Source organism: Pongo pygmaeus, chromosome 22 (assembly GCF_028885625.2).
Source record: "Pongo pygmaeus isolate AG05252 chromosome 22, NHGRI_mPonPyg2-v2.0_pri, whole genome shotgun sequence".
Taxonomy (NCBI): domain Eukaryota; kingdom Metazoa; phylum Chordata; class Mammalia; order Primates; family Hominidae; genus Pongo; species Pongo pygmaeus.
In genome coordinates, this window is record NC_072395.2 from 55,346,701 (window position 1) to 55,370,374 (window position 23,674).

Consider the following 23,674-nt stretch of genomic DNA (forward strand, 5'->3'; position numbering starts at 1 on the left):
GGCATTTTGGCTTCCACTGGCTTTGGGGAAAGACAGCCGAGAATATGATGCATGGAATTTGAAAACTGAGACTCTGTGGAGGACTCAGGGCAGTGTGGCTTTAATGACCCCATCTACTAGAGTACAAAGCAGAATGCAGCCTGCCTGCTTTGAGTGCTGAGACTTGAGAGCAAAGGGGAGTAAGGAGGCTGCTGGGGTAACCCGTGGAAGTACAGCAGCTGCAGGAAGTCAGAAGGAAGGGACCAGGGGAGAGAAGGAGGCCCATGCCTAGGCCAAAAATGTGTCACCCCAATGCAAAAAATCATGTAGGCAACACAGACACTAAAAAGTGAATAGTCAACTGTTACAGTTCTTTGTTCTACAAGTTGCTAAACAACTGTTTTGGATGATTGTGTCTTCACTAAATTTCTGACTTTCAACAATTGGTTCTCTGGGGTTCTTGGGGAAGCGTGCATGGACATTGATGTGACCACCAGGACCAAGCAGGAAAGTGTCCAGGAAGCTACTCTAGGAGCTGCAAGCTGAGGAGCTGGAGGGTTTTTTGGCTTTGTTTTTGTTTTTTACTTTGAAACTTTTTATTGTATGTTTGTATCTCCGATCCTGGCCTGGCCCTGAGAACCCCCAAACATGCCATTTCCCATGTGCCTTGAGCAAGTCGCTTAGCCTGTCTGGCCTTGGTTTGCTTGCCTGTGAAGTGAGGATGATATTGGGCATCCTAAGGTGGATGTGAGGATGGAATCTGAGAGCGTTAAAGCACCCAATAGTGCCCAACTAAATGGTAGTTGTCTTTCTTCATTGTTATCCTCTCTGTGTTTTGCCCATGGGTTGGAAATGCTTTTTAACTTGCCTTGGGAAACCCAGCTGGGCACAGGCAACATTTGCATAGTGACCCTTCCAGTCATCGGAGCACATGGTCTTCCACGAAGCAGCTGTGAACACCTGGAGCACGGCATTCTGACCACTCACTCGGACTGGCGATGCACAGAAAAAAAGGCTCATTAGTGGCCGGTAGAACCCTGAGACCACAGGCAGGGGTTTCTCCACAGCCAGCTCAAACCCCTCCTCTGCCAAATCTGACCCACTTCTTGTCCACAGCAGCCTCCCCAACACAGAGCAGTGACTCTGGACCCCTGAGACTTCTCGGTGGTGTCATCTTATTGCTTATGTGGTCTCCCCAAGTGAGTCAGAGCTCCATGGAAGGCCCTCCCTGACCCCCAGCCCAACATGTCTTTGGGCAAATGCCAGTTCAATCCCAGCTGAGGACATAACCTAAAAATGGCAATGACTTGGACCCATTTTACAGATGGAAAGGGTCAGGTTGGCTTCTGCTGCTTCCTTCTGCTTCCCCAGGGAAGAGCCATGACCTTACCACAGCGGTACTCGTCCTCCCCGTCTTTGCAATCTGAGACTCCATCACATCGAGCTGTCAGCTCGATACACTTAAAGGATGAGCGACACTTGTACTTCCCCGAGCAGTTGAAGTGGACTGGGAAAAGGGAGGAAGGCAGGAATTAACCAACAGCTCTTTCAGAGGGCAACAGTAACAACTGTCCACCTGCCACACGGCACAGAGCTGGCCCGTAAATAATGAAACCTGTATTGAAATTGCATCCCTGTCAGCAGCCTGTTTCCTGCAGCCCAGTTTCTGTTTTGAATTCCAATGGGTGGGGCTGCTGTGCCTCACTTTATCTCGCTATGTGGCCTGGCCCGGGAACCACAATGCAAGGTGAATTTAGACTCTGGAGGGCTCAAGGTCAAGAGAGAAACTGCATGGAGGGGAGCCGGCCTGCTGAGCCGGCCGAGCAAGAAGTCCTGACTGAGAACTGCTCAGCCTTCCTGGTTTCTCTAACCGAGGGCAGAAAGTGAATGAACTGTGGACCACACAGTGGGGCAGGTGGCGAATTGAACTGACCTGTGATTTAGGTATTTGAAAGAAAAATTGTTCCCTATTAGAGACCCTCCATCCAAATGACCCACTTTCTCAAAAGCCACATGCACCTTATTGTAAAAACAGCTGGTGAGCCTGCATTGCATGAATGGGTCTCTTTGTCTTCTCCCCGCTGCCCCGGTCAGTGCCTCCTTCCCACCTGCGGGATTCTATTTCATCAGCTGCCTTTGGCCACTCCTAACTGGGCAGGTTCCTTGGTGACAAAGCCATGAGCATGGCCAGCAGCCCTTGCTGCACCCCAGACTGACTTTACATTCATGTGGGCAAATAAAACTTCAAGTCAGCAAACCAAAAGGATGTTTGCCTCCAGTAATTAAGGCTGGGCAGCAGCAAAATGCTGGGGTGAGAGGGGGCGCTCATGAAAGTTTAACTACTTGGCTAGGTATTTGAGATCCTACTAAATAATGAATTGTACTCACTGCCCAGACCAATGGCCAGTGCTAGTATCAATGCAATGATCCCAATGACAATGATTGGAAAAAACTTCAATGGCAGCAGTGACAGGATCTGTGCAGCAACGGCATCTGCATCTGAAAACCAGAAAAAGGAAGAGCAGAAAGCCACAGAACTTGACTTGGAGTGGCATGAAACTTACAAATTTAGCTATCCCTTCCCCGTCCCCTCTTTGCAGAGAAGTCTCAGCCCAAAGAAAGATGTCTTAATTAGGGAAAGAGCCACCCACCAAGGGGCACATTCTCTAGAAGTTTAGTCCTACCTGCTCCACCTCTGACCTGGTTATTCCATGGGGGACGAGGGGATGGTGCTATGGGTTGAATAGTATCCCCCAGAAAGACACGTTGAGGTCTTAACTCTTAGTACCTCAGAATGGCATCTTATTTGGAGATGGCCTGGAGAGTCTTTACAGAGTCATCTAGTTAAAATGAGGTCATTAGGATGGGCCCTAATCCAACGTGACTGTTGTCCTTATAAAAAGGGGAAAACAGCCGGGTGAAGTGGCTCACTCCTGTAATCCCAACACTTTGGGAAGCCAAAGTAGGTGGATCACCTGAGGTCAGGAGTTCAAGACCAGCCGGGCCAACATGGTGAAACCCCATCTCTATTAAAAATACAAAAATTAGCTGGGCATGATGGCAGACACATGTAATCTCAACTACTCAGGAGGCTGAGGCATGAGAATCGCTTGAACCCGGGAGACAGAGGTTTCAGTGAGCAGAGATCACACCACTACACTCCAGCCTGGGCAACAAGAGCAAAACTCTGTCTCCAAAAAACAAAAACAAAAAGGAGAAATCAGGGCACAGGGACAAATATGCATGAAGGGAAGAGGATGGGAGGAGACGCAGGCAGAAGTCAGCCTCATGAAGATGAAGGCAGAGATGGGAGCAATGCATCTACACGCCAAGAAGTGCCAAAGATTATTGGCAAACTACTAGGAGCTAGGAAGAGGCAGGGCATGGTGCCCTATGGACTTAAGAGGGAGCATGGCCTTGAAGACACCTTGGAATTCGGACTTCTGGCCTCCAGAACTGAGACAATAAATTCCTGTTGTTTTAAGTCACCCAGTTTTGGAGACTTTGTTTCAGCAGCCCTATGACACTTAATATGGACAGCAGCCCTATGACACTAATATGGAGGGGAAGTAGCATCCCAACTTCCAAGGCTGTTCCCCTGCAGAGGAGGGGGTGAAACCCACATGGGGGGCTTGCAGGCAGAGGTAGTGCTGAGATCTCCCAGAGGAGATGCAAGGACAAGATGTTGATTTTTGTTTGTTTGCTTAAATTTTTTCTTATAGAGATGGGGATCTCACTATGTTGCCCAGCCTGATCTCAAACTCCTGGGCTCAAGTGATTCTCCCCACTTGGCCTTCCAAAGTACTGGGATTACAGGCATGAGCCACCATGTCCAGCCGAGGACAGGATGTTGATACACCATTCTCCACAGCTGCTGTGCACAGACACTAACAGCTTTCGTTCCAGATCATCTCTTCAAGAATGTGTGTAGAGCAAACAGCCTTGGAAGATACAGATAGCATCTCCCTCCAGAGCAAGAGGCAGGTTTGTTTACTGTCCAGTTTAATAAATATAATGCCTTCCTCCAGAGCAAAGTTTGCACAGGTCTGCTTGCAGACCACTATAAAGATGAGGGTTCCCTTAACTCTGGGATATGCAGCAGTAATGCAAACTGCCTGCACGTGCAGCATACACGTACTCCCACAGAGGCTGCTCCACATACCTCTGTGGGACTGAGAAGGCAAAGGCAGCCAACACAAACAGGATACTTGTGCCCCTTGCTGCACTGTTGAGGAATAGTCCTTTGTCTCTGACCCAGGACTCTCGTGTCTTCCAAAGCACCCATGAAATTGTGGCAGGCTAAATTTTGGCTTGCAAGTAAGGGTGACATCTCAGGCCCTTTACAGTTCTTGCCCCTAGAACCAGGCAAATCTGATGGAAACAATATGAAAGGAGGGTCCAGATGCCTGGCCAGAAGTATAAGCCTCTCTGGGCAGCAGGAGAATTCCCACTAGCACTCTTCCTTCCTGGAGAGAGCAGGCCATTTCACCTAAATTACCTCATCAATCCTGAAAATACATAAATGCCCACGTTGTCTTTGTTAAAAATTAGGAAGATTGGAATCCAGAAAGGTGAGAGAAGCCTGCCCAGGGTCACACAATTGCCCAGGATGAGACTAGCACATGCCTCTCTTCTCCTAGTCTTGGACATATTGAGCCGAGAGCTCTCTCATAGAAGAGCTAAAAAGATCTTTCCCTGCCTGTCCGTGGAGACTCACAACTTCACCCTCTGGCAATAAGGAGTGTGATTATGAAATGATCAATATCAGCTGAGGCTGCCTAAGAAAGAAGAGAATTTGAAGACAAAAATGATGAAAAGACGTGGAATGCAAGGAGAAAAGAGTGTGCGGAGGAGAGGGTGAGCAGGAGATGGAGGAAGAGCAGGGAAATAGGAGCTGCACGTCGCAGATGTGGAGGCTGCGAGGAACGCAGAGTGAGGGAGGATGAGAGACCGTGGCAAGCTCTGTGTTTTAGGCCTGGACAAGCTCAGTGGTTTGTTGAGGCTGCATTCTCCATACCTAGAACAGCAGGGGACACACAGTAGTCCTTGATAAAAATGTGCTAGATGAATGAGTGAATGACATCATGATAATGAAGGCCGTTTTAACTCAGGGTCTGAGACCAAGTCCTTCCAGGACAGCCCATCTGTGGTGGTGAGCTGGCAGAAAGGATCCTCTCTCCACCCTCACACCTCAATCCCCCACACACTAACAATTCTCTTGTATGAGGATGCCCACCCTCCGTCTTATACTTAGAAATCTGCAGGAACCCCAGGAATGACATCTTCGCATTCTAGCTGCTCTGTATTTAAGTTGGATTTAGAAAATGACCCCAAATTGTCAAATCAAAGATTGACATTTAATCGAAAGGCTGTATCAGTTCCCGTTTGCCCTGCTTCTCTGCCAGGCTGCCCTGAGGGCACTGCAGGGGCCCCACGCCTCCTCTGTGCTTGGTCCTTGAGGACATTGCCTGGAATAAACAATGAAATGTACAGCATTTCTCCAAAGAAGGAATGCAAATGGCACATAAGTATGAAAAAGCTTTCAACTTCTTGACCAGCCTGCCCAACACGGTGAAACCCGCCTCTACTAAAAATACAAAAATTAGCTGGGTGTCGGGGCACGTGCCTGTAATTCCAGCAACTCAGGAGGCCGAGGCAAGAGAATCGCTTGAACCCGGGAGGTGGAGGTTGCAGTGAGCCGAGATCACGCCATTGCACTCCAGCCTGGGTGACAGAGCGAGACCTCGTCTCAAGAAAAAGAGAAAAAAAAAAGCTTTCAACTTCTTGAGAAATGAAAACAATGCAAATGAGACATAACTACATACCAACTTCACAATGATTCACATGAAGTGAAAGGAAATGGCCCCCCACCTACAGTCACAAGGATAGAAACTGTGTAAACTTCCCAACTGTGCAAACTTAGACACCGGAAAGCTCAAAAACAGATGAAAGTTTTGACCTAGCAGTTCCACTTCTAGGAATTTATCCTAAAATGTCACCATAGATATATGCAAATATTGACCCCCAAGGACACTTAGAAGAATGGCACTTATAATATTGATGCACAGGAAACGGACCAAATTACCCACAAAAAAGAACGGGTGAAATAACAAATGAGGTACATATATAATGGAATACCTATAGGAGGACAAGATGATATAGAAAAGGGGTGGTGAGATTTTCTGTAAAGGACCAGATAGTAAATACAGCACTTAAACTTTATGCGCCGTGCGGTCTGTCCTAACGACCCCACTCTGCTGTTATGGCATGAAAGCAGACACAGACATTATGTGAACAAATGAGCATGTCTGTGTTCCAATAAAACTTTATTTACAAAAGCAGGGGGTGGGCCAGATTTGACCCATCAGCCATAGTTTGTCAACATCTAGAAAATATTTAATTATTTAATGCCATAGAAAGGTGAAGGTGATATTGTTAAAATTTTTTAAAAGCTTCAAAATAATACAAATAGTACATGTTACTTCCAAAGGAAATATAGATATATAGATAGAAAAAGGCAAGAAATTCAATAATAAATTGCTAATAGGATTATCTCTGAGTAATGGTGCCATTGTGGGTAATTTTTAAAAATCTTTTCAATGAGCTGTATTTTCTAAATTGTTCTTCTAATGAACAATACACTACTCTATTTACGAGGAAAAGTTTTTGTTCTTCCCCACTACTTTGTCATAGCAAAATAATCAAAAAATAAGAGAAAGGAATATTACAGTGCTATTAATATTCATATTATTTGTATTATAAAATATTAGGAACAACTATAGGTCAAACTATGACCAAATGGCTATGTAAATTGCATATCTACTTGATGGAATACTGTGATTCCATAAGAAAAAATTTATAAAAACCTTTTATGGAAAAAAACCCACCTGCCTATATCTGTACTGTGCATGAAACCACACATATGGGCAAAATCAGGAAGAGACTTTGCAGCCGTAAAAACCAGGTAAGTTTTGGGGGTCAGGTGATTGCAAGATTTTTTTTTCTTTCATTGACACTTAGCTAATTTTGAGCCATATTTTTAAATGTGTGTCTTTTCAGTTACTTGAAACCTCTTCTCCCACCTCCCATCCTTTCCAAACCTCCTCCAAGCCAATTTTCCAGTTGGTTTAAAAGAAATCATTAGGGTGACCCCCACTCCCACTTTCTGGAACCTCAGGCAGAGCTCCTGTGGTTCCTCCCTAGCACCAATGTGTCAGGAATCTGCCTGCATCCAAGCCCTGACTTCCAGAACCAGCAACCCCACAGCTCCCTTTGACCAGTCCTGACCATCTCTGGTCAAAAAGACCCTAGCCGTATAGGTTGCTAGAGAGTCCACTGTTTTACCAGGCATTAGTGACTTATTTACAAAACCAACTTTTTTCCTTCAGTTGTTAGGAGCCACTCTGTCATCTGCTGCTGGATTTTAATCTAGGCCCCTAATATCTTTGGTGACATCCAGTTTATCCTGAGTTTTCGGAGGGACTGGTGGCCACTGCTTCTCAGGACTTCCTGGGGGACTCAGAGATTTCCTGGCCAGGATCTGACCTCCTTCAGGATTGACAGGGCAATTGTGGAGCCCCAGTCTCTGAAAACCTCCAACAAGAGAAGAAAACACCAGTCTCCAGGGAGAGAGCAAGGGGCTTAACCAAAGGATCCCTTCTCCAATGCCCCTTCTCCCCGAGATTCCACAGATCTAGGGAAGTGCAGGTGTCCAGCCTGTGGGTGTCAGAATGGCTGGGGAGATATTTCCCCCACAGGGACAGCCAGTCACAATGGTCACCTACATGAGGGTATGGGCAGAAATCGCAAGGTCCTCACCTGGGTCCACTTACCTGGGGCAACAGGACTTATTTTCAAATCATCAAGGCCAAAAAGCGATCGGAATGAGAAGGGGGCTTCAGCAGCAGGCGGATCATTTTCCCCCATGGTGACTATTTCAGGACCTCTGACATCCGGCTCCACCTCCACCTCTACCTCCTTAGCCGAGGAAGAACAGAAAGCATTTGTTCCCCTATTTATGCTTGTAGCATCAGGTGCATCTTGGTCATACGGTAAATCTTTGAAATTCGACAGTCCACACAAAGCACATTCAGTATCGATTAACCAAAAACAGTCGTCTGGTGAGAATGCACTTTTGTCTGAGCTACAGCAGATAACAGAAAAGCTTCTAGAATAGCAAAAAAAAAAAGTATGAACTTAATTCTGCTAAGACAATGACTTTCCCGTTGTTTGTCCAGCCAATCTTCAAATCGATTGCTTTAGAGAGATTCCCTCTCACCATTTAGAAGTTGCCATATTGCTATTCTTCAGAAGATAAGTGACTCTCAAAGCCCTTTCCATCGCTTTTTTGTGATTGTTTTCACCTGTCCCACATAAACGCAATTCTTTCCCTGTGCGTGTGGTACACCTGCCATAAGCATAAGTAGTTTCGGTACTCACATAATTCCCGAGTCCCGAAAATGTAGATGGCTACTGGCTTCCCATAAACACAGCCCTTTTCTGGCTCACACGGGCATGACCTAATTAAGAATGAAAGTACCCAAGCCGTCCGGTGCCCAGTCCTTCCCCCACATAGCAAAGTGGGGAGTGGCTTTGGACCAACGGCTTGCATTAAAATAACCCTGGGGCTGTGTTTCCTATGAAAGAATTCCACCTATCACAATGCCAAGGAGACCAGAGACCTTTCTAAGTCATTCCCTATAACTCTGAGAGGGCGGAGGAAGCAGGGAAATAGCAGAAGATTCCCAATTAAATTCTAGTTCCCTCTCCCAGATATCAGGCATGGCTGCTCTGGGAACCTGCTTCCTCCAAGGGCTAAAATCCACAGGGGCTCCGGCAGGCACATCAACACAGATACTCAGATCATCCTCTTTCATTCCCTTTGTGACTACCTGTTGTAACATTTGAAATTCCAAAGGGATCTAGTAAGCCATTTGAAACAAACCGTGTTTCCCAACATCACAGTAAAATCTAAACAAGAGTTTTGTGCCAAAAATGTTTATTTCATTTCTATCGCAAGAAGAGCTTGAAAGAGTATCTTAGAAAAGCAAGAAGTTCATGTTGGGCCATTTTCTGGCTTTCATTCTTGCTGATACCTCTGTTTACTATCAGCATGTAGCAAATTACATAGTTTATCCATATAAAAAGAATAAGTGGGCAAATGGCTTCTGAAAGATGGAACCTGGGTGAGAACATCCCCTCCCAAATAGGCTGTGGTTGGCAGGCTGTACAACATTGAGAAATGTTGAGAAGCATCTTCTCTCCTCACACCCATTTTACTCACCATTTCTGGAGCTGCCATCATTAAAAGCAGAAATAATTTCCTTTTTCATTATAAAAACAAGTGTGATGGTAAGCAGGCCGCCAACAGGTTAGTCCAATCGGGGAATATTTTCCCCAAGTCATTCAGCCTTGTCGACTCAATAATCGCAGCAAATGGCATTATCGCGGGCATCTGTGTAACCCAAGCTGCGTGTGCCTATCAAGTAGCCCTTGGTGGTATGGCTGCAGAGACCAGGGAGGGAAAAATGTGGCTTCCCCTTTAATTAGTCAGTAAGGTGAGCAAACCTTTTCAGAAGCTTTGCTTCAGAGAATGATCAGAACACAGCCGCTCCTTTTACTTGAAAGAAGGGGTAGGCTCTGCCCAGTGCTGAGCGTGTGGCCGTCAAGAGGGCAGGCATACTCTTTGGTGGGGGTTTCTGTCCCTCCCTGTAACTGAGCCCCCAAGTTCAATTCTGCAGCTGCCCCTGCAGATAAAAGATGGGGAGCCTGAAGATGCTCATCACAGCCTGCGCTCCACAAAAGACAGGTCATGTTTCCTTCCTCGGGGGCCTCTGCATCCCAAGAGGCTTCTGCACATAGTACTGCTCAAAGGGGTTTAACTGCTGCTGTGGGGATGGGAGCTCTGAGCATCTTTGAAGGGCTGAATTTACCATTGTGGATGGTGAATTGTGAATCCATGCATTTATTCAGCAAATATTTAGAGAGAGATGAGGGCGAAGTGGAACAGGACGGCCTCTAGGGAGAGTGATGTTTCAGCAGGACCTTGATGATGTTTTAGTAGAGACCTTGGTGACCAGTGAAGTGAGTCTTGTGAAATTCCTCTGAGGAGGGTGACCACCAGCTCCAAAGCCTGGAAAAGGGGCCAGGTTGGAGTGTCTGAGGACCTCCAAGAGGGGCCGTGAGCCCAGAGAGCAGGGAACAGGGAGTAGCCGATGGCAGATCCCATGGCCCAGGGGCATGGGAAGGGCTCTGGTTTGCCTTTGATGTGTGGAAAGCCTTGGGCGATCTGGATGGGGCAAATTCAGGTTGACAGGCAGGGCATAGAGTGGGGTAAGGATGGGGGGACACAAGGACAGCCACAAGGAGGCTGCACCTCGTGGGCCACGAGGGCCATGACTCGGCACGAGTGGTGATGACGGTGAGGACTGGCTGCCCGAGGTTGATTTTGAAGGCAGAATTGGCAGGATGTGCTGACGGCAAACGCCTGAGAGATGCATCCAGGCAGTCTTTGATTAAGACAGTCTTACTTTCCCCCTCCCAGTAGGTACCTGCCCACACACCTGTCAGTGCCTTTGGCTGTGATCTACGGTCTCCTTCAAGCTCACACATCTCTCCTTCACCTATTTCCTGACTACTCTTTCTGGTCCCTCAACGAATGTTTGCCCTCAAAGGCAATGACAGGAAATTTAACATGCCATTCTTTCTTTGCTTTTACCTGTGTGTTATAGGAGATGCTCCCCGCTGGAGTACAGCTCTGGGGGGACAGAGTCTGGAATGTACTTTCACTCCTAAGACCCCACTGTGCCCAGCACAGCCATGTGTGTGTGACAGGGGCTCTGTATGCATAGATGAGCTGATCATAAACCCTGGGAGGACAAATAACACCAAATTGACATGCAATAACCAACTACAGGGGCATGTTAACACGTGCGTCAGATGTAGGTCAAAGGTCAAGCCAGCTCCCCAGGGGGTAGCAGGGAGAGGCCCTACAAGGGTGGCTGGTCTTCCTTGCTATAAAATATCCTCTCAGAAAGTTTACCGACCAATCAATTCCATTGAGCTCAAACTAAAATTTTGAGGAACCAAACAAATAAGCTTATTTGGGGCCCAGCACATGACAGTTACGCAGCCAGTGCCATGAGCAGACTTGGTTTCAGCGCATGAGCGCCTTATCCTGTCCTGATGTCTCCTGGGAGCCCCGCGAAGCTTTAGTAACGATTTGCAAACAGCTTGAGTTACAGGCACATTCTCTTCAGTAAGTGAGGGAGGAAACTGGTAGACTCTTCCCTGATGGGCTTGGAAGAGAACTTTTCAAGTTAGGAAGGCAGGATTAAGCTAGATAGGACATCTTCTGGCTTACACAAATAAGATTTTTTTAAGAGAAATGCATAGAAGCATTTTTCATTTTAATATGTTATAAACATAACACAATTGCTCAAAACAGGGTTTATTATTTAGAAGAGAAAAATATACTTGAGTAGAGACTATATTTCACACCCAAATCTGCTTTTTCCCTCTGGGTCACAAGCTTTCTCTATTTGCAGACTTTCAAATTCAAGATAAATCATTTGATTGTGGAATTATTTCATCTTTTGAATTCCCCAAAGAAAAAGGATAACAAACTGTCAGGACATTATGCTAAGTGAAATAAGCCAGATGGAGAAAGACAAATATTGCATGATCTCACTTATATGTGGAATCTTAAAAAAAAAAAAAAAAAAGAGTTGAATACATAGAGAATAAAGTGAGGTTCTCAGGGGAGGGTGTGGGGGCAGGAAATGGAGAGGTGTAGGTCAAAGGGTGCAAAGCTGCAGATGTATAGGATGAAGAAGTCCAGAGACAGAAGGCACAGCTGACAGCCAGAGGTATAATATCTTATTGAATACTGAAAATTTGCCCAGAGTAGATTTTAGTTTCGGTTACCATGAAAAAAAAAAGTATAAAAAGTAACAATGCAAGATGATAGATATGTTAATTTGCTTGATGACAGCACTCATTTCACTATTATGAATATAGCAAAACATCCCATTGTACACCTTAAATATGTACAGTAAAAAGAATATTATTATATTTATTTTTTATTATTATTATTATTATTTTGAGACTGTCTCACTCTGTCACCCCGGCTGGAGTGGAGTGGCGTGATCTCGGCTCACTGCAAGCTCCGTCTCCTGGGTTCACACTATTCTCCTGCCTCAGCCTCCCAAGTAGCTGGGACTACAGGCTACCACCATGCCCGGCTAATTTTTTTGTATTTTTAGTAGAGACAGGGTTTCACCGTGTTAGCCAGGATGGTCTCGATCTCCTGACCTCAAGATCCACCCACCTCGGCCTCCCAAACTGCTGGGATTACAGGCATGAGCCACCGCGCCCGGCCCCAAAAGAATATTATTTAAAAATCAGGTGGGGCGCAGTGGCTCACACCTGTAATCCCAGCACTTTGGGAGGCTGAGGCAGGTGGATCACCTGAGGTCTGGAGTTCCACCCTGGCCAACATAGTGAAACCCCATCTCTACTAAATACATAAAAATTAGCCAGGCATGGTGGTGCCCGCCTGTAGTCCCAGCTACTCGGGAGGCTGAGGCAGGAGAATCACTTGAACCCAGGAGGCAGAGGTTGCAGTGAGCCTAGATCATGCCACTGCACTCCAGCCTGGGTGACAGAGTGAGATTCTACCTCAAAAAAATGAAAATAAAACTATACAAATAAATATCATAATATGCTCACATTTATTGGTGAAATATTGAGGCCTTGTCCTCTGAAATGGAGAGTTATACAAGAAGGTGCACTAGTACCACATCTGTTCAACATTTGACTTGGGTTCCAAGCCACTGCAATAAAGCCAAAAAAAATAGAAGGAACTATTATGCGTAGAGCTGCCATGAACATTCATAGACCAATCTTTGTGTGGACACACATTTTCATGTATATTTACCTTTATAAGAAACCCTCCAAATGTTCCCCAAAGTGGTTGGACAGTTACACATTCCCACCAGCACAGTGTGAGAGCTCCTGTTACTCCCCAGCCTTGTGTAAACCTGGTATTTTCCATTTTAGCTCTTCTGGTGGGTGTGCTGTGGAATCACGTTGTGGTTTTAATTTGCATTTCCCTGATGACTAATGATGTTGAGCATCTTTTCATGTCTATGTATATATCTTCTTTTTGAAAGTATCTTTTTTGATACTTTCCACATTCTTAAAATAGATGCTTATTTTCTTATTATTTGTTATAAGTATCTATAAAATATTCTGTATATTCTAGATACAAGTCCTTTGTCAGCTATATGTATAGTGATACTTTCTCCCAGTCTGTGGTTGACCTTATTATACTCTTTATGATGTCTTTCAAAGAGCAGAAGTTTTCAACTTTCGTGAAGTCCAGTTCATCAACTTTGTCTTTTGTTGGTTTATTCGCTTTGTGTCCTAAGAAAGCTTTGCAAACTCCAACATAGCAAACATTTTTTTTCTAGGTTTTCTTAAGGAGTTTTATAGTTTTAGCATTTACATTTTGAGTTAATTTTTGTGCGTAATGTGAGGTAAGGGTTGAGGTTCATTTTTCCTCATACCAATATGCACTTTTCCTAGCACTAATTTTTTTTTTTTCAGATAGGGTCTCATTCTGTCACCCAGGCTGGAATGCAGTGATGCAATCACAACTCATTGCAGCCTCGATTTCTTGGGTTTAAGCCATCATCCCACTACAGCCTCCTGAGTAGCTAGAACTAATGCCACCATGTCTTATTTTTTTTTTTTTTTCTTTAAGAGACGGAGTCTCACTCTGCTGCCCTGGCTGATCTCAAACTCCTGGGCCCAAGTGATCCTCCCACTTTGGCCTCCCAAAGTGCTGAGATTATGGGCGTGAGCCTCTAGCACCATTTATCAAAAGCATTATCCTTTCCCCCATTGAATTTCATTGGCATCCTTGTTGAAAATCAATTGATTGTAGGTGTGAATCTTTTTGCACTACCCAATGACACACTATGACACACCATGGCAACCTGATTTGTAAATGTTTATGAAAAAGCAAAGGACAAAACCAGAGGGTTTAGCACTATAGTGATTAAAACAGTGTAGAATGGGCACAAAAAGGGACAAATCAAACAAGAGAGCATAAAAGTTAGAAAAAACTAATCCATATACAGTCACTTGATTTACAATAAGCCTCCTACTGCAATTCACTGGGCAAAGGATGGCCCTTTCAATGGGGAAGAAGATGAAAGTTTACCCCTACCTCTTGCCATACACAGAATGAATTCAAATGGATCATAGAGCTAAATATGAACAGCAAAAGTAGGAAAACTTCTAGAACAAAACAGATGATCTTCATCAATGTTGGATTAACAACAATCTCTTGAATAGGATGCAGAAAACTCTAACCAGAGTTCCTACAAATTGATAAGAAAAAGCAAACAACTTAGTGAAAAAAAAAAAGAGCAGAATATCTGAACAGGAATTTCCCCAGAGAGGATATTCAAATGGGCAATAAGCCTGTGAAATGGTGCCCAATATCATTATCCCTCAGGGAAATACAAATGGGAACCACAGGGAGATACCACTACACACCACCCCCACCAGAGTGGCTAAAATTAGGGACTGATAATATTAAGTGTGAATGAGGATATAGAGCTTTGTACAACTGCTTGGCAGGTCCTAATGGAGTTTCATGTGCTCTGTGATCCAACAGCCCCACTCCTAGATGCACACCTAACAGAAATGTGTGCACAAAGCACTCAAAGACACATACAAGAACATCCTCAGCAACATTAGTTACAATAGCAAAACAACTGAAAACTTCCTGAATGCATATCAACAGAGAAATGGATACATGAATTATGTTATATTTATTTTATTTATTTTTGAGCTGGAGACTCACTCTGTCCCAGGCTGGAGTGCAGTGGTGCAATCTTTGCTTTCTGCAACCTCCACCTCCTGGGTTCAAATGATTCTCCTGCCTCACCCTCCTGAGTAGCTGGGATTACAGGCATGCACCACCGTGCCTGACTAATTTTTGTATTTTTTAGTAGAGACAGGGTTTCAACATGTTGGCCAGGCTGGTCTTGAACTCCTGACCTCAGGTGATCCACCCCCCCCCCTTGGCCTCCCAAAGTCCAAAAATGCTGGGATTACAGGCGTGAGCCACCACACCTGGCCGATATATTTATTAATCAAATACTACACAGCAATAACAGTGAACTAACTGTGGCTACAAGTAATAATGTGGATAAATTTTACAGGCATAATTTGAGGAAAAAGAAACTAGATGTGATAGAGAATATGCTATATGGTTCTATTTACATGAGGCTCAACCACAGGCACAATTCATATACAAGTGATACAGCAGTTTACTTTCTGGGGGAGGGAGGAGATAACTGGAGGAGGCCGAGCTGGGGGCAGAGGTGCATCTGAGGTTCTGAGAATATTCCAGAGCAGGCTTTCTCCACCTTGGCACTAGTGACATTTTGTTGGGGAGACTGTCCTGGGCACTGTGACATTCCCAGCCTCTACCCACTAGTGCCAGTACCACAATGTCCACCCCACCCACCACCACCCCCGCCTCATTTTGGAAACAAAAATGTCTCCGGACGTTGCCAAATGTCCCCTTGGATGGAGGAGGTACAAAATTCCCCTGGTTGTCCTGTTTGATTTTGGGTCATGGGGGAATTAGGGGTTTGGGCTCATTTATGGAAATTCCTTGAGCTATACACATATGATTCATCAACTTTTCTGTACACATATTAAGCTTTTAAAGTTTTTAAAATAAAAAAACAAGTCAATGAATGACTGAAAGAACCAGTAAGTTTTCCAGCAATCCGAGACAATAGATAGAGTGGGGTTTAATATCTTGTTCACAGACAAGGAGACTGGGATCCAGGGTGGGTCAGGGCAGGATCCAGGAGGGAACTCATTCCCTGACTTCTCCTCCACTTCCTTCCCCCATGCTCTCACGCATTCTTGCTCCCAAATACTGGCCAAGTCTCTATAGAGGCTGATCCCATGCAGGGGCTGGGTTGGACCTTTAGCCTCAAACCCCCGTGGTGGAAACAGTTAGGATTGGTGGACGCTGCACCCAGCATCCTGCAAACAGAATTCTGAAAACCGATATCTCATGCAAACAGGATATCAACTTTTGTCAGAAAGATCAAAAAGAGCTTGAGGTTTCTCTTCACAGCCTCAGCCTTGCCTCTCCCCCTCTAGCTTTATCTCCTCATTTCTGTGTGCAGGCAAGCTTCTTGGCCTGTGGGCAGGAAGAGATGGCAGCGGGGGAGACGCAGCTCTACGCCAAGGTCTCCAACAAGCTCAAGGGCCGCAGCAGCCCCTTGCTCCTGGAGCCCCTCCTGGCCATGGGCTTCCCAGTGCACACCGCGTGAGTACTGCCCAGAGACCCTGGGGCCCAGCCAGTGAGGCTGGAGCCAGACCCTGCTGCGGCCCCCGGCATGGATCTACAGGGGTGTAGGGTACGGCTTCCTGTCAAAGCAGTGCACCTTGCAGGGTAAGACACTGCCTCTTAACAGGGCCCTCTTCTGCTTTTCGTAAATGAGGTGATCTTGACCAAGCTTGTCCAACCCACGTGAGGCCCAGGACAGCTTTGGGCTTAAGCCATCATCCCACCTCAGCCTCCTAAGGCTGCCCTGTTCAATTTGTGTTGGCTGCCCAACACAAATTGGTAAACTTTCTTAAAATATTATGAGATTTTTTTTTAGCTCATTAGCTATTATTAGTGTTAGCGTATTTTATGTGTGGCCCAGGGAGGCACAAGAATACCCCTGATATTCTTGACCTTTTAAAGACCAGCTCTGCTGGCTGACGGGGGACCCTGAAATTTGTGAAAATCAGAAGCCATGTATTACTCTGCGTACCCCATTTTGGGGGTTTGGAGGAGATTGGGGCCTGGTTGTAATCTCTCTATGTGCAGCTCAGTGACTCTGAAGGTGGCATTTCAAGATATTCAAACTCTAACGTGAAAAGCCCCAAAGCCCGCTGAGTCTCTAACACTGGGACCAACTGTCAGCAGGGCTGTGCTTCCATGCTGTCCGGGGAAAGTCACTTGTCCTCACAGAAAATCCCTTGAGTGTCTGATAACGAAACAAATGGGTAGGAAACTTCAGACACAGTGTGAGCGCGACTCTGCTGACCCAAGGGAAAGGCCTGCGTGTGGAACAGCTTAGCCTTCAGAGTTACCGCTCTCGGAGAGGGAGGACACGACACCAACATTGGGTTATAGCTTTCATGGCAAACCAGTGCCTTAGATCTGACCCATTCAATTTTTCACATGGAAAAATATATCAGAAACACACTTTAGATCTGACCCATTCATTTTTTCACATGGAAAAATATATCAGAAACACACTTTAGATCTGACCCATTCATTTTTCACATGGAAAAATGTATCAGAAACACACTTTAGGTAACTTTGGGTTGGGGAAGGAGCTAAACTTTCCTTCCACACTATAACAAAAGCTTGGCCAAATTGGGTGAAGTAACTTTGAAGCTAGATAAACCCCTTTCTTCTCCCCAAGTCAGGGCTTTGTCGTCACTGTTATGTTCAAGCTAAGCCAGGGGCCTTTGAATGGGGAGTGGGGTCAGGCATGTGCAGGGCAGCCACCGGGCACCATCCAGGCATTACAGACAATGCAGCTTTTGTCCACTGCTCGCCACCCAGTTCAGGCAGGACACTGGGCCCAGAGAGTGCATTAGTGGCGGAGGTAGGACTCTAACCAGCTCTCCATGCCTTTGAAGGAGTCCATGCTGGATTTTACTACTAAACCTGTAGCATGGACTTCTATTCAAAATTCCTTCCAGTTTAAACATTAAGCACATGTTGGAGGAAGAGAAATGTGTGTTAATTTCCCCACACCAGAGCACCTCATAGTAAGGGCCCTGCACCAAGGCTGCCTTGTTCAAACCTCTCCAGGTGGCCAGAACCCCATCGGTGCCCACCCAAATAGCAGCATTCGGCATCATGTGGTGGGTTCCTCATGGATGCCCGCTGTTTCCAGTCTGCATTCCTGATAAATTACCTTTGCTATATTCCATTCTGTTTCATTTGGTCCAGTTCTGCCCAATTCAATGCAATGTACTTACGTCCCAGGTTACCGTGATGAATAAGACTCAGCCCTGCGTTCAGGGAGCTCTTGGTCTAGCAGGGGAGAGCCGTGGGTGCAAGGGGACTGTGTAAGCCATGACAAGTGCCTGCCTGGGTGCTTTGGAAAGGGCTGTTTCCCAGCAGAGAGGTGTGGGAAGCGAGCCTGGGGATCAGGGTCGCTGATGCTGGGGCGAGGAAAGCGTGGGTCCGAGCCAGGGGCACGTTCCACAAGGTGGGTCCACTTGCTCTAGGCAGTGGGGAGGGGCAGGCCAGGGAGAGGGATTGCAGGAGCGGGCGGAGGTCAGGTCCTCAGCACTGAGACCCTGTGCCAAGGGCTGCAGCAGGTAGCCAGGGAAGGACAGTGAGGGGGAGGTGTGAGCTGGTCAGCATTGTCCAAAACCACGATGGCAGCCCTCAGGGGACAGGCGCTGGAGCTTCCAGCTGGAAGTTCAGCATCAGGCCCTCTTCAGAGCACCCCCCAAAGATCCTGGGTGGGCAAGACTACACCCTGTCTCTCTGGTCCTTTTCCCAAGAATGGGCGACATGACTCTGTGCCTGTGTCTGCTCTTCTGCAGGCTGAAAGCGTTGGCAGCCACGGGGAGGAAGACGGCGGAGGAGGCCTTGGCCTGGTGAGTGCAGCCACTCCTGTAGACCCAGGAGCGTTTGGGCTGAATACCCTGTGCCTGAGGACTCCCTCCCACCAGGGCTGACGCCAGGAAGAGCCGGGCGCCTCTGGGTGGGATGGGGCCACTGCGGAAGTGAAACAAAATAACCTCCCTGCCTACCCATAGTGCACTGAGGGAGGGGCACAGGGCTTTGGTTAACCATGGAAAGAGAAAGAGAGAACTCTGAACAAGGCTTTCTTCACTTACAAACCTGATTCAATCCAATTTGACTGCCAAGAAGAACAGGTTCATGTGCTTTGCTGAGTAAATGGGGAAGACATAATTGTTGTGTTGTGATAAGCACGTAAATGAGGGTAATTGTTAGAATAAAGTAATTAGGTTAAAAATGGCAACATTTGGGTTTTATATTAGTACTGCTAATATTCAACCTATTTGAGTAATTGAAGAGTAGGCTGGGATTTTGCATACTTGTGTTTGATTAAGTCCTCCTCAACTGCCTACTATGATGGATAAGATTGAGATAGATAGGAGGATGTTTGTGTTTATTGATGGTAAGATTTGAGACATAATTGACATCTTTGCTGATAGAAACTAGCGGCCACCATGCTCTCGGGCTGCCTCTGAGGGGAAGGGAGTTTACTGGTGGTCATGAAGCCAGGTGTGTGGGTCTAAGGGCGACAGGTGTGTGGGTCGGGTGAGGGCTCTGATTTGAGGTGACCCCACCAGGTACAAGCTGTGTGAGTGATTCTGCAACCCACCCACTGCCATGGGCCTGTTCTCTGCTCTGGGGATGGAGAGGAGGGCCACCGGTTCTCTAAAACCCTCTCCCACCTGGATGTGCTGTGGGGAGTCCTTCATCCTCTGCCCTGAGATAGCCACAGGGAAAATCAAACAATAAAAACCAGGTCCCGGGAGGCTGGAGTGCCCTCCCCAAAGCAGGAGGGTAGATACTGATCCTGGGTCTCTGAACGTGCAGTGTTCCCAATGGGATGCCCCCTCCTCCTCCAGAAAGTGTAGGCCACGGGCAAAATGGGCAACCGCTTCACAGACCCCACTAAAGCCAGTTGCCAATTTTGGATCAGAAACAAGCCCACTGCTGTGAGGGGCATGGCCAGCACCTGCCCACTGCAACCCAGTCAATAAGACTAGGAACCCCACCAAAAAACAGGGAGGCAATGGGGTCCCCTAGACTCAGTCAAGAGCACCCCAACCTCTCACTAGTAACCAGGGAGGTGGTGCAAATTGAGATATCATTAGAGCAAACAAGGTAACTACAAGTGTTGATGAGGGTGAGGGAAGGGGGGGCCTCACATGTCACTGGTGTCACTGAGGAAGGCAGTGCTGGGTATCTGCCAACCTTGGCAATGTGCACAGCCCATCAGCCTCCATCATGCATCTAAGCAGATTCCCTGGAGAAACGCAAGGAGCCTAAAGAGACATGTACAAAGATCTTGATTACGGGGTTATGAAATGGTTTTAAAATAAAATAATTTAGATGTTCATCAGTGCGGGAATGAACAAGTGCAACATTATATATGTATATGATGAACTATTACACAGCCTTTAAAAAATTCGCGCTGACAAACTTCACTAGATGTGTGTATCAAGAGGGATTAACTGAAAAGACATGGTAGAGGAAAAATGCCAGTTGTAGAATAATTTGAATAACAGCTTATGATTTATGTAAAATAAGTGCTATCTATAAGTCTGTTACTTAAATTTCTGGGAGAAGACAAAGCAGCTTCACCCTCTGGGTGAACCCTGGAAAGGGGGAGGGTGGGAACCGTGATGGAGAGGAGAGGTAACTTCCTCTGTGATTTTTATTGAAGAGAATATGGTCTTGCATAAGTTCTGTTTCCTCTAGTGATTGAATACTACTTTCTAAATTGAAAATTATATCAAGGCACTTTGCTGAGTAATTAGAAATTCTTCCAAACCATGATTTCTAATGAATGCACGATAAATAGATTTGCTATCAGTTATGGAGTTTTTCTTCTTTCTTCTAAATAACCCTAAATAACCTTCTAACTTTCTTCTAAATAAGTTTCTTCTAAATAACCCTAAATAAATGTTTCATGTGTAAAGTTTTGCCTATACAGTACTTTGTGCTCTTTCCTCGGGAGACGTTTCTGGAAGTAGAATTATTAATTCAAAGAGTGTGGACATTTTAAGACTCTCAATACCTATTGGCAAATTGCTTCACATAAAATTTGAAAGGTCTGTCCTTAAGTCCTGCTGCACCTTTCACACATTGAGCAGAACTTTTATCCTTTTATTAAAAAAATCTTTTTGAACTTGACAGATGAGAAAAATGCTGTCTCGGAGCTATTTTATTTCCATTTTTATCGTTAGTGACAACGAACTCCTATGCTGGGTCATCCGTCATTTTTCCTTTAATTTAAAATAACTGTCTGCCTGAAATCCCAGCCACTCAGGAGGCTGAGGCAGGAAAATCGCTTGAACCCAAGAAGTGGAGGTTGCAGTGAGCTGAGATTGTGCCACTGCACTCCAGCCTGGGCGACAGAGCAAGACTCCATCTCAAAAACAAAATAAAATAAAATAAAATAACTGTCTGAATCTAAAGAAACGCAGTAGCTACCTAAATTTTGTCTAGGTTTTTGGTTTTGGTTTTTATATATATGTAATTTGAAGTTTGAGGTAAAATACAAATGTGAGGGTTTTCCACAAAATTTTCCCACACCATCAAGGAGATGCTGGGCCCACAGATCATTTGAAGACCAGGTTTTAGGTCTTGCTGTCAACTTTCTTTCATTTTTTCCACCTTTGACTTTGGAATCAGACTAAGGTGGGTCTGAGAGCAGGACTCACACTGACCAGGTCTGTGCCACACACAGCTCTGCTGCAATGCCTCCCACCAGTAGGATGGCTGTGAGATTAATATATGTCATAAGCATATATGATGTGTTCAGTGTGCCCTATAATTCTGCATTGCTGTCATTGTCATTCTGTTGTGTGTCCTCAAAGGGGAAAAATCTTTTTGTTGTGACAGTGGGTGACGCCGGCTTGCTCTCTGTTGCAGGCTACATGATCATTGCAATGACCCTTCTCTAGATGACCCCATCCCCCAGGAGTATGCCCTTTTCCTCTGTCCAACGGGGCCCCTGCTGGAAAAACTTCAAGAGTTCTGGAGAGAGAGCAAGCGCCAGTGTGCAAAGAACAGAGCTCATGAGGTCTTCCCACATGTGACACTCTGTGACTTCTTCACGGTGAGTCAACCCAGTGTGCCTTCAATGCTCATGGCAGCTGGAGGCATTTTTCTGTGCTAATTAGGCCATGATGGGACAAAGTTGACTTATTTAAATGGGATGGTCCAGAACTGCATCATTAGCTGGCACCTTCATGTGAGCTGTCCTTTATTTTCCTCTTTGCCTTCATCTGGTCAACTCTTATTCCTCCTTCAGAACCCAACTCATTTATCCTCTCCCCTTTTTGAGTCTTCTCCAGCTCCCCAGGCAAAAGGAGTTGCTGCCCATTTTCTTGTTCATGTGTCTACTGGCACTTTTGTATCATATGGGCCATGTGTCTGGTGCAGCACCGCATCCCTCACCAGATCAAGTCCCTTAAGGGAAGGCAGATGCCCCACTCATCTTTGCACCCCCAGAAACTAGCACAGCCCCTAAAACAGAGTTTGCGCTTCCAAAATGTGTGGTAAGTCAACTCAAGGACGGGTGATTGTTGGCTACCCCCAAATGCAGAACTTTTCCCTGTCTCAGGGACCAGCCATCTGATTCAGAAAAAAATGGCCCAGTGGGTAGCTCCACAGCCACACACAATGGCCCAGCGGGCAGCTCTACAGGGGCACTGGGAAGACAAGAAGGATGTGGGAGCTTCTCAGGAGAAAAGAAGGAGAAGGGAGGGACAGACAGCCACTGCCCTCCTCAGCTCCGCCAGAGGGGCTTAAGGAAGGGCACACCCACTTTCGCTACCGCGGCCTGGCCCTAACTCTGCTGTTGGCAAACTGATTTGTTCCACCCATTTCAAGGAATTCCATCAGGGCCCAAACAACCCTCCATTCCAACACCAGGCCCCTCAGTGCTGGATGGTAAGGAGGAATGCAAACCTCTGAAGGGAAAAGATTTCTGGAAGATGTCCCAGGAGAAGCAGCACCTTCCAAAGCCTCCAACCACCACCCCGGATTGCCTGAGACTTGCAGGGATCCCCAGAGCACAGGACTAAGCCTGGGAAAGCCCCAGAAAAATCGAGAGAGTTTTCACCCTACATCGACATCAGTGGTACTTGTGACAAGCTGATTCCCTTCTGGCTCACCCTCTGGAGCTAACAGGGAAAGGCAAGACAGACCAAGCCGTGTGACACAGCTCAGAAATCAGAGTAGGCCTTAGCCCCCTGCTCCTTCCCCAGCCCACTGAGGCACAAGCACACACACACACACAAACACACACACACAGACACAGAGACACACACATAGCTCGCACACACAGACACACACAGATTGACACAGATACTTACACATGCACACAGATACACACACATACATGCATACAGACATACATAGATATAGACACACAGACACACACAGACACAGAGATGTACACACGGCACACACAGATATACACACATACATGCATACAGACACACACAGAGACACACAGATACACACACACACATATATACATGCATACATGGATACAGACATACACAGACACACAGAGACACACATACACACATACATGTACATAGGTACACATGCACACAGATACACACAGATATACACACACAGGAATACACAGATACATGCACATAGACACAAACAGACACACACAGAGACACACATTAGATACACACACATGCACACACACAGACATGCACATACATAGACACACACACACACACAGACACACACATAACCACCACGTACCCACATATGCACACAGATACACACATGCACACACACAGACACACACATAAGCACCACATACACACATATGCACACAGATACACACAT

At 46.1% G+C, this 23,674-nt stretch overlaps 2 protein-coding genes across 4 annotated transcripts in view; one reads left to right on the forward strand and one right to left on the reverse strand.

Annotated features, from left to right (window-relative positions):
* TMPRSS3 (transmembrane serine protease 3) overlaps positions 1–12,976 on the reverse strand; it is a 28,590-nt gene extending 15,614 nt beyond the window's left edge. The window contains exons 1-4 of the mRNA XM_054468937.1: positions 12,709–12,976; positions 7,812–7,956; positions 1,370–1,486; positions 848–971 (exon numbers count right to left, since the gene is read on the reverse strand). Of these exons, the coding sequence (XP_054324912.1) occupies positions 848–971; positions 1,370–1,486; positions 7,812–7,956; positions 12,709–12,870 (548 nt within the window). The 5' untranslated portion in view covers positions 12,871–12,976. The remainder of the gene's footprint in view (positions 1–847; positions 972–1,369; positions 1,487–7,811; positions 7,957–12,708) is intronic.
* A 3,212-nt stretch (positions 12,977–16,188) lies between these two features.
* Positions 16,189–23,674, forward strand: part of UBASH3A (ubiquitin associated and SH3 domain containing A) — a 47,063-nt gene continuing 39,577 nt past the window's right edge. For 2 of the 3 annotated variants that reach the window (XM_054468934.2, XM_054468936.2), the window contains exons 1-3: positions 16,189–16,345; positions 18,640–18,693; positions 21,731–21,917. In XM_054468934.2, coding sequence (XP_054324909.2) covers positions 16,233–16,345; positions 18,640–18,693; positions 21,731–21,917 — 354 coding nt within the window. In that variant the 5' untranslated portion in view covers positions 16,189–16,232. The remainder of the gene's footprint in view (positions 16,346–18,639; positions 18,694–21,730; positions 21,918–23,674) is intronic. The other variant, XM_054468935.2, reaches the window with a different exon arrangement.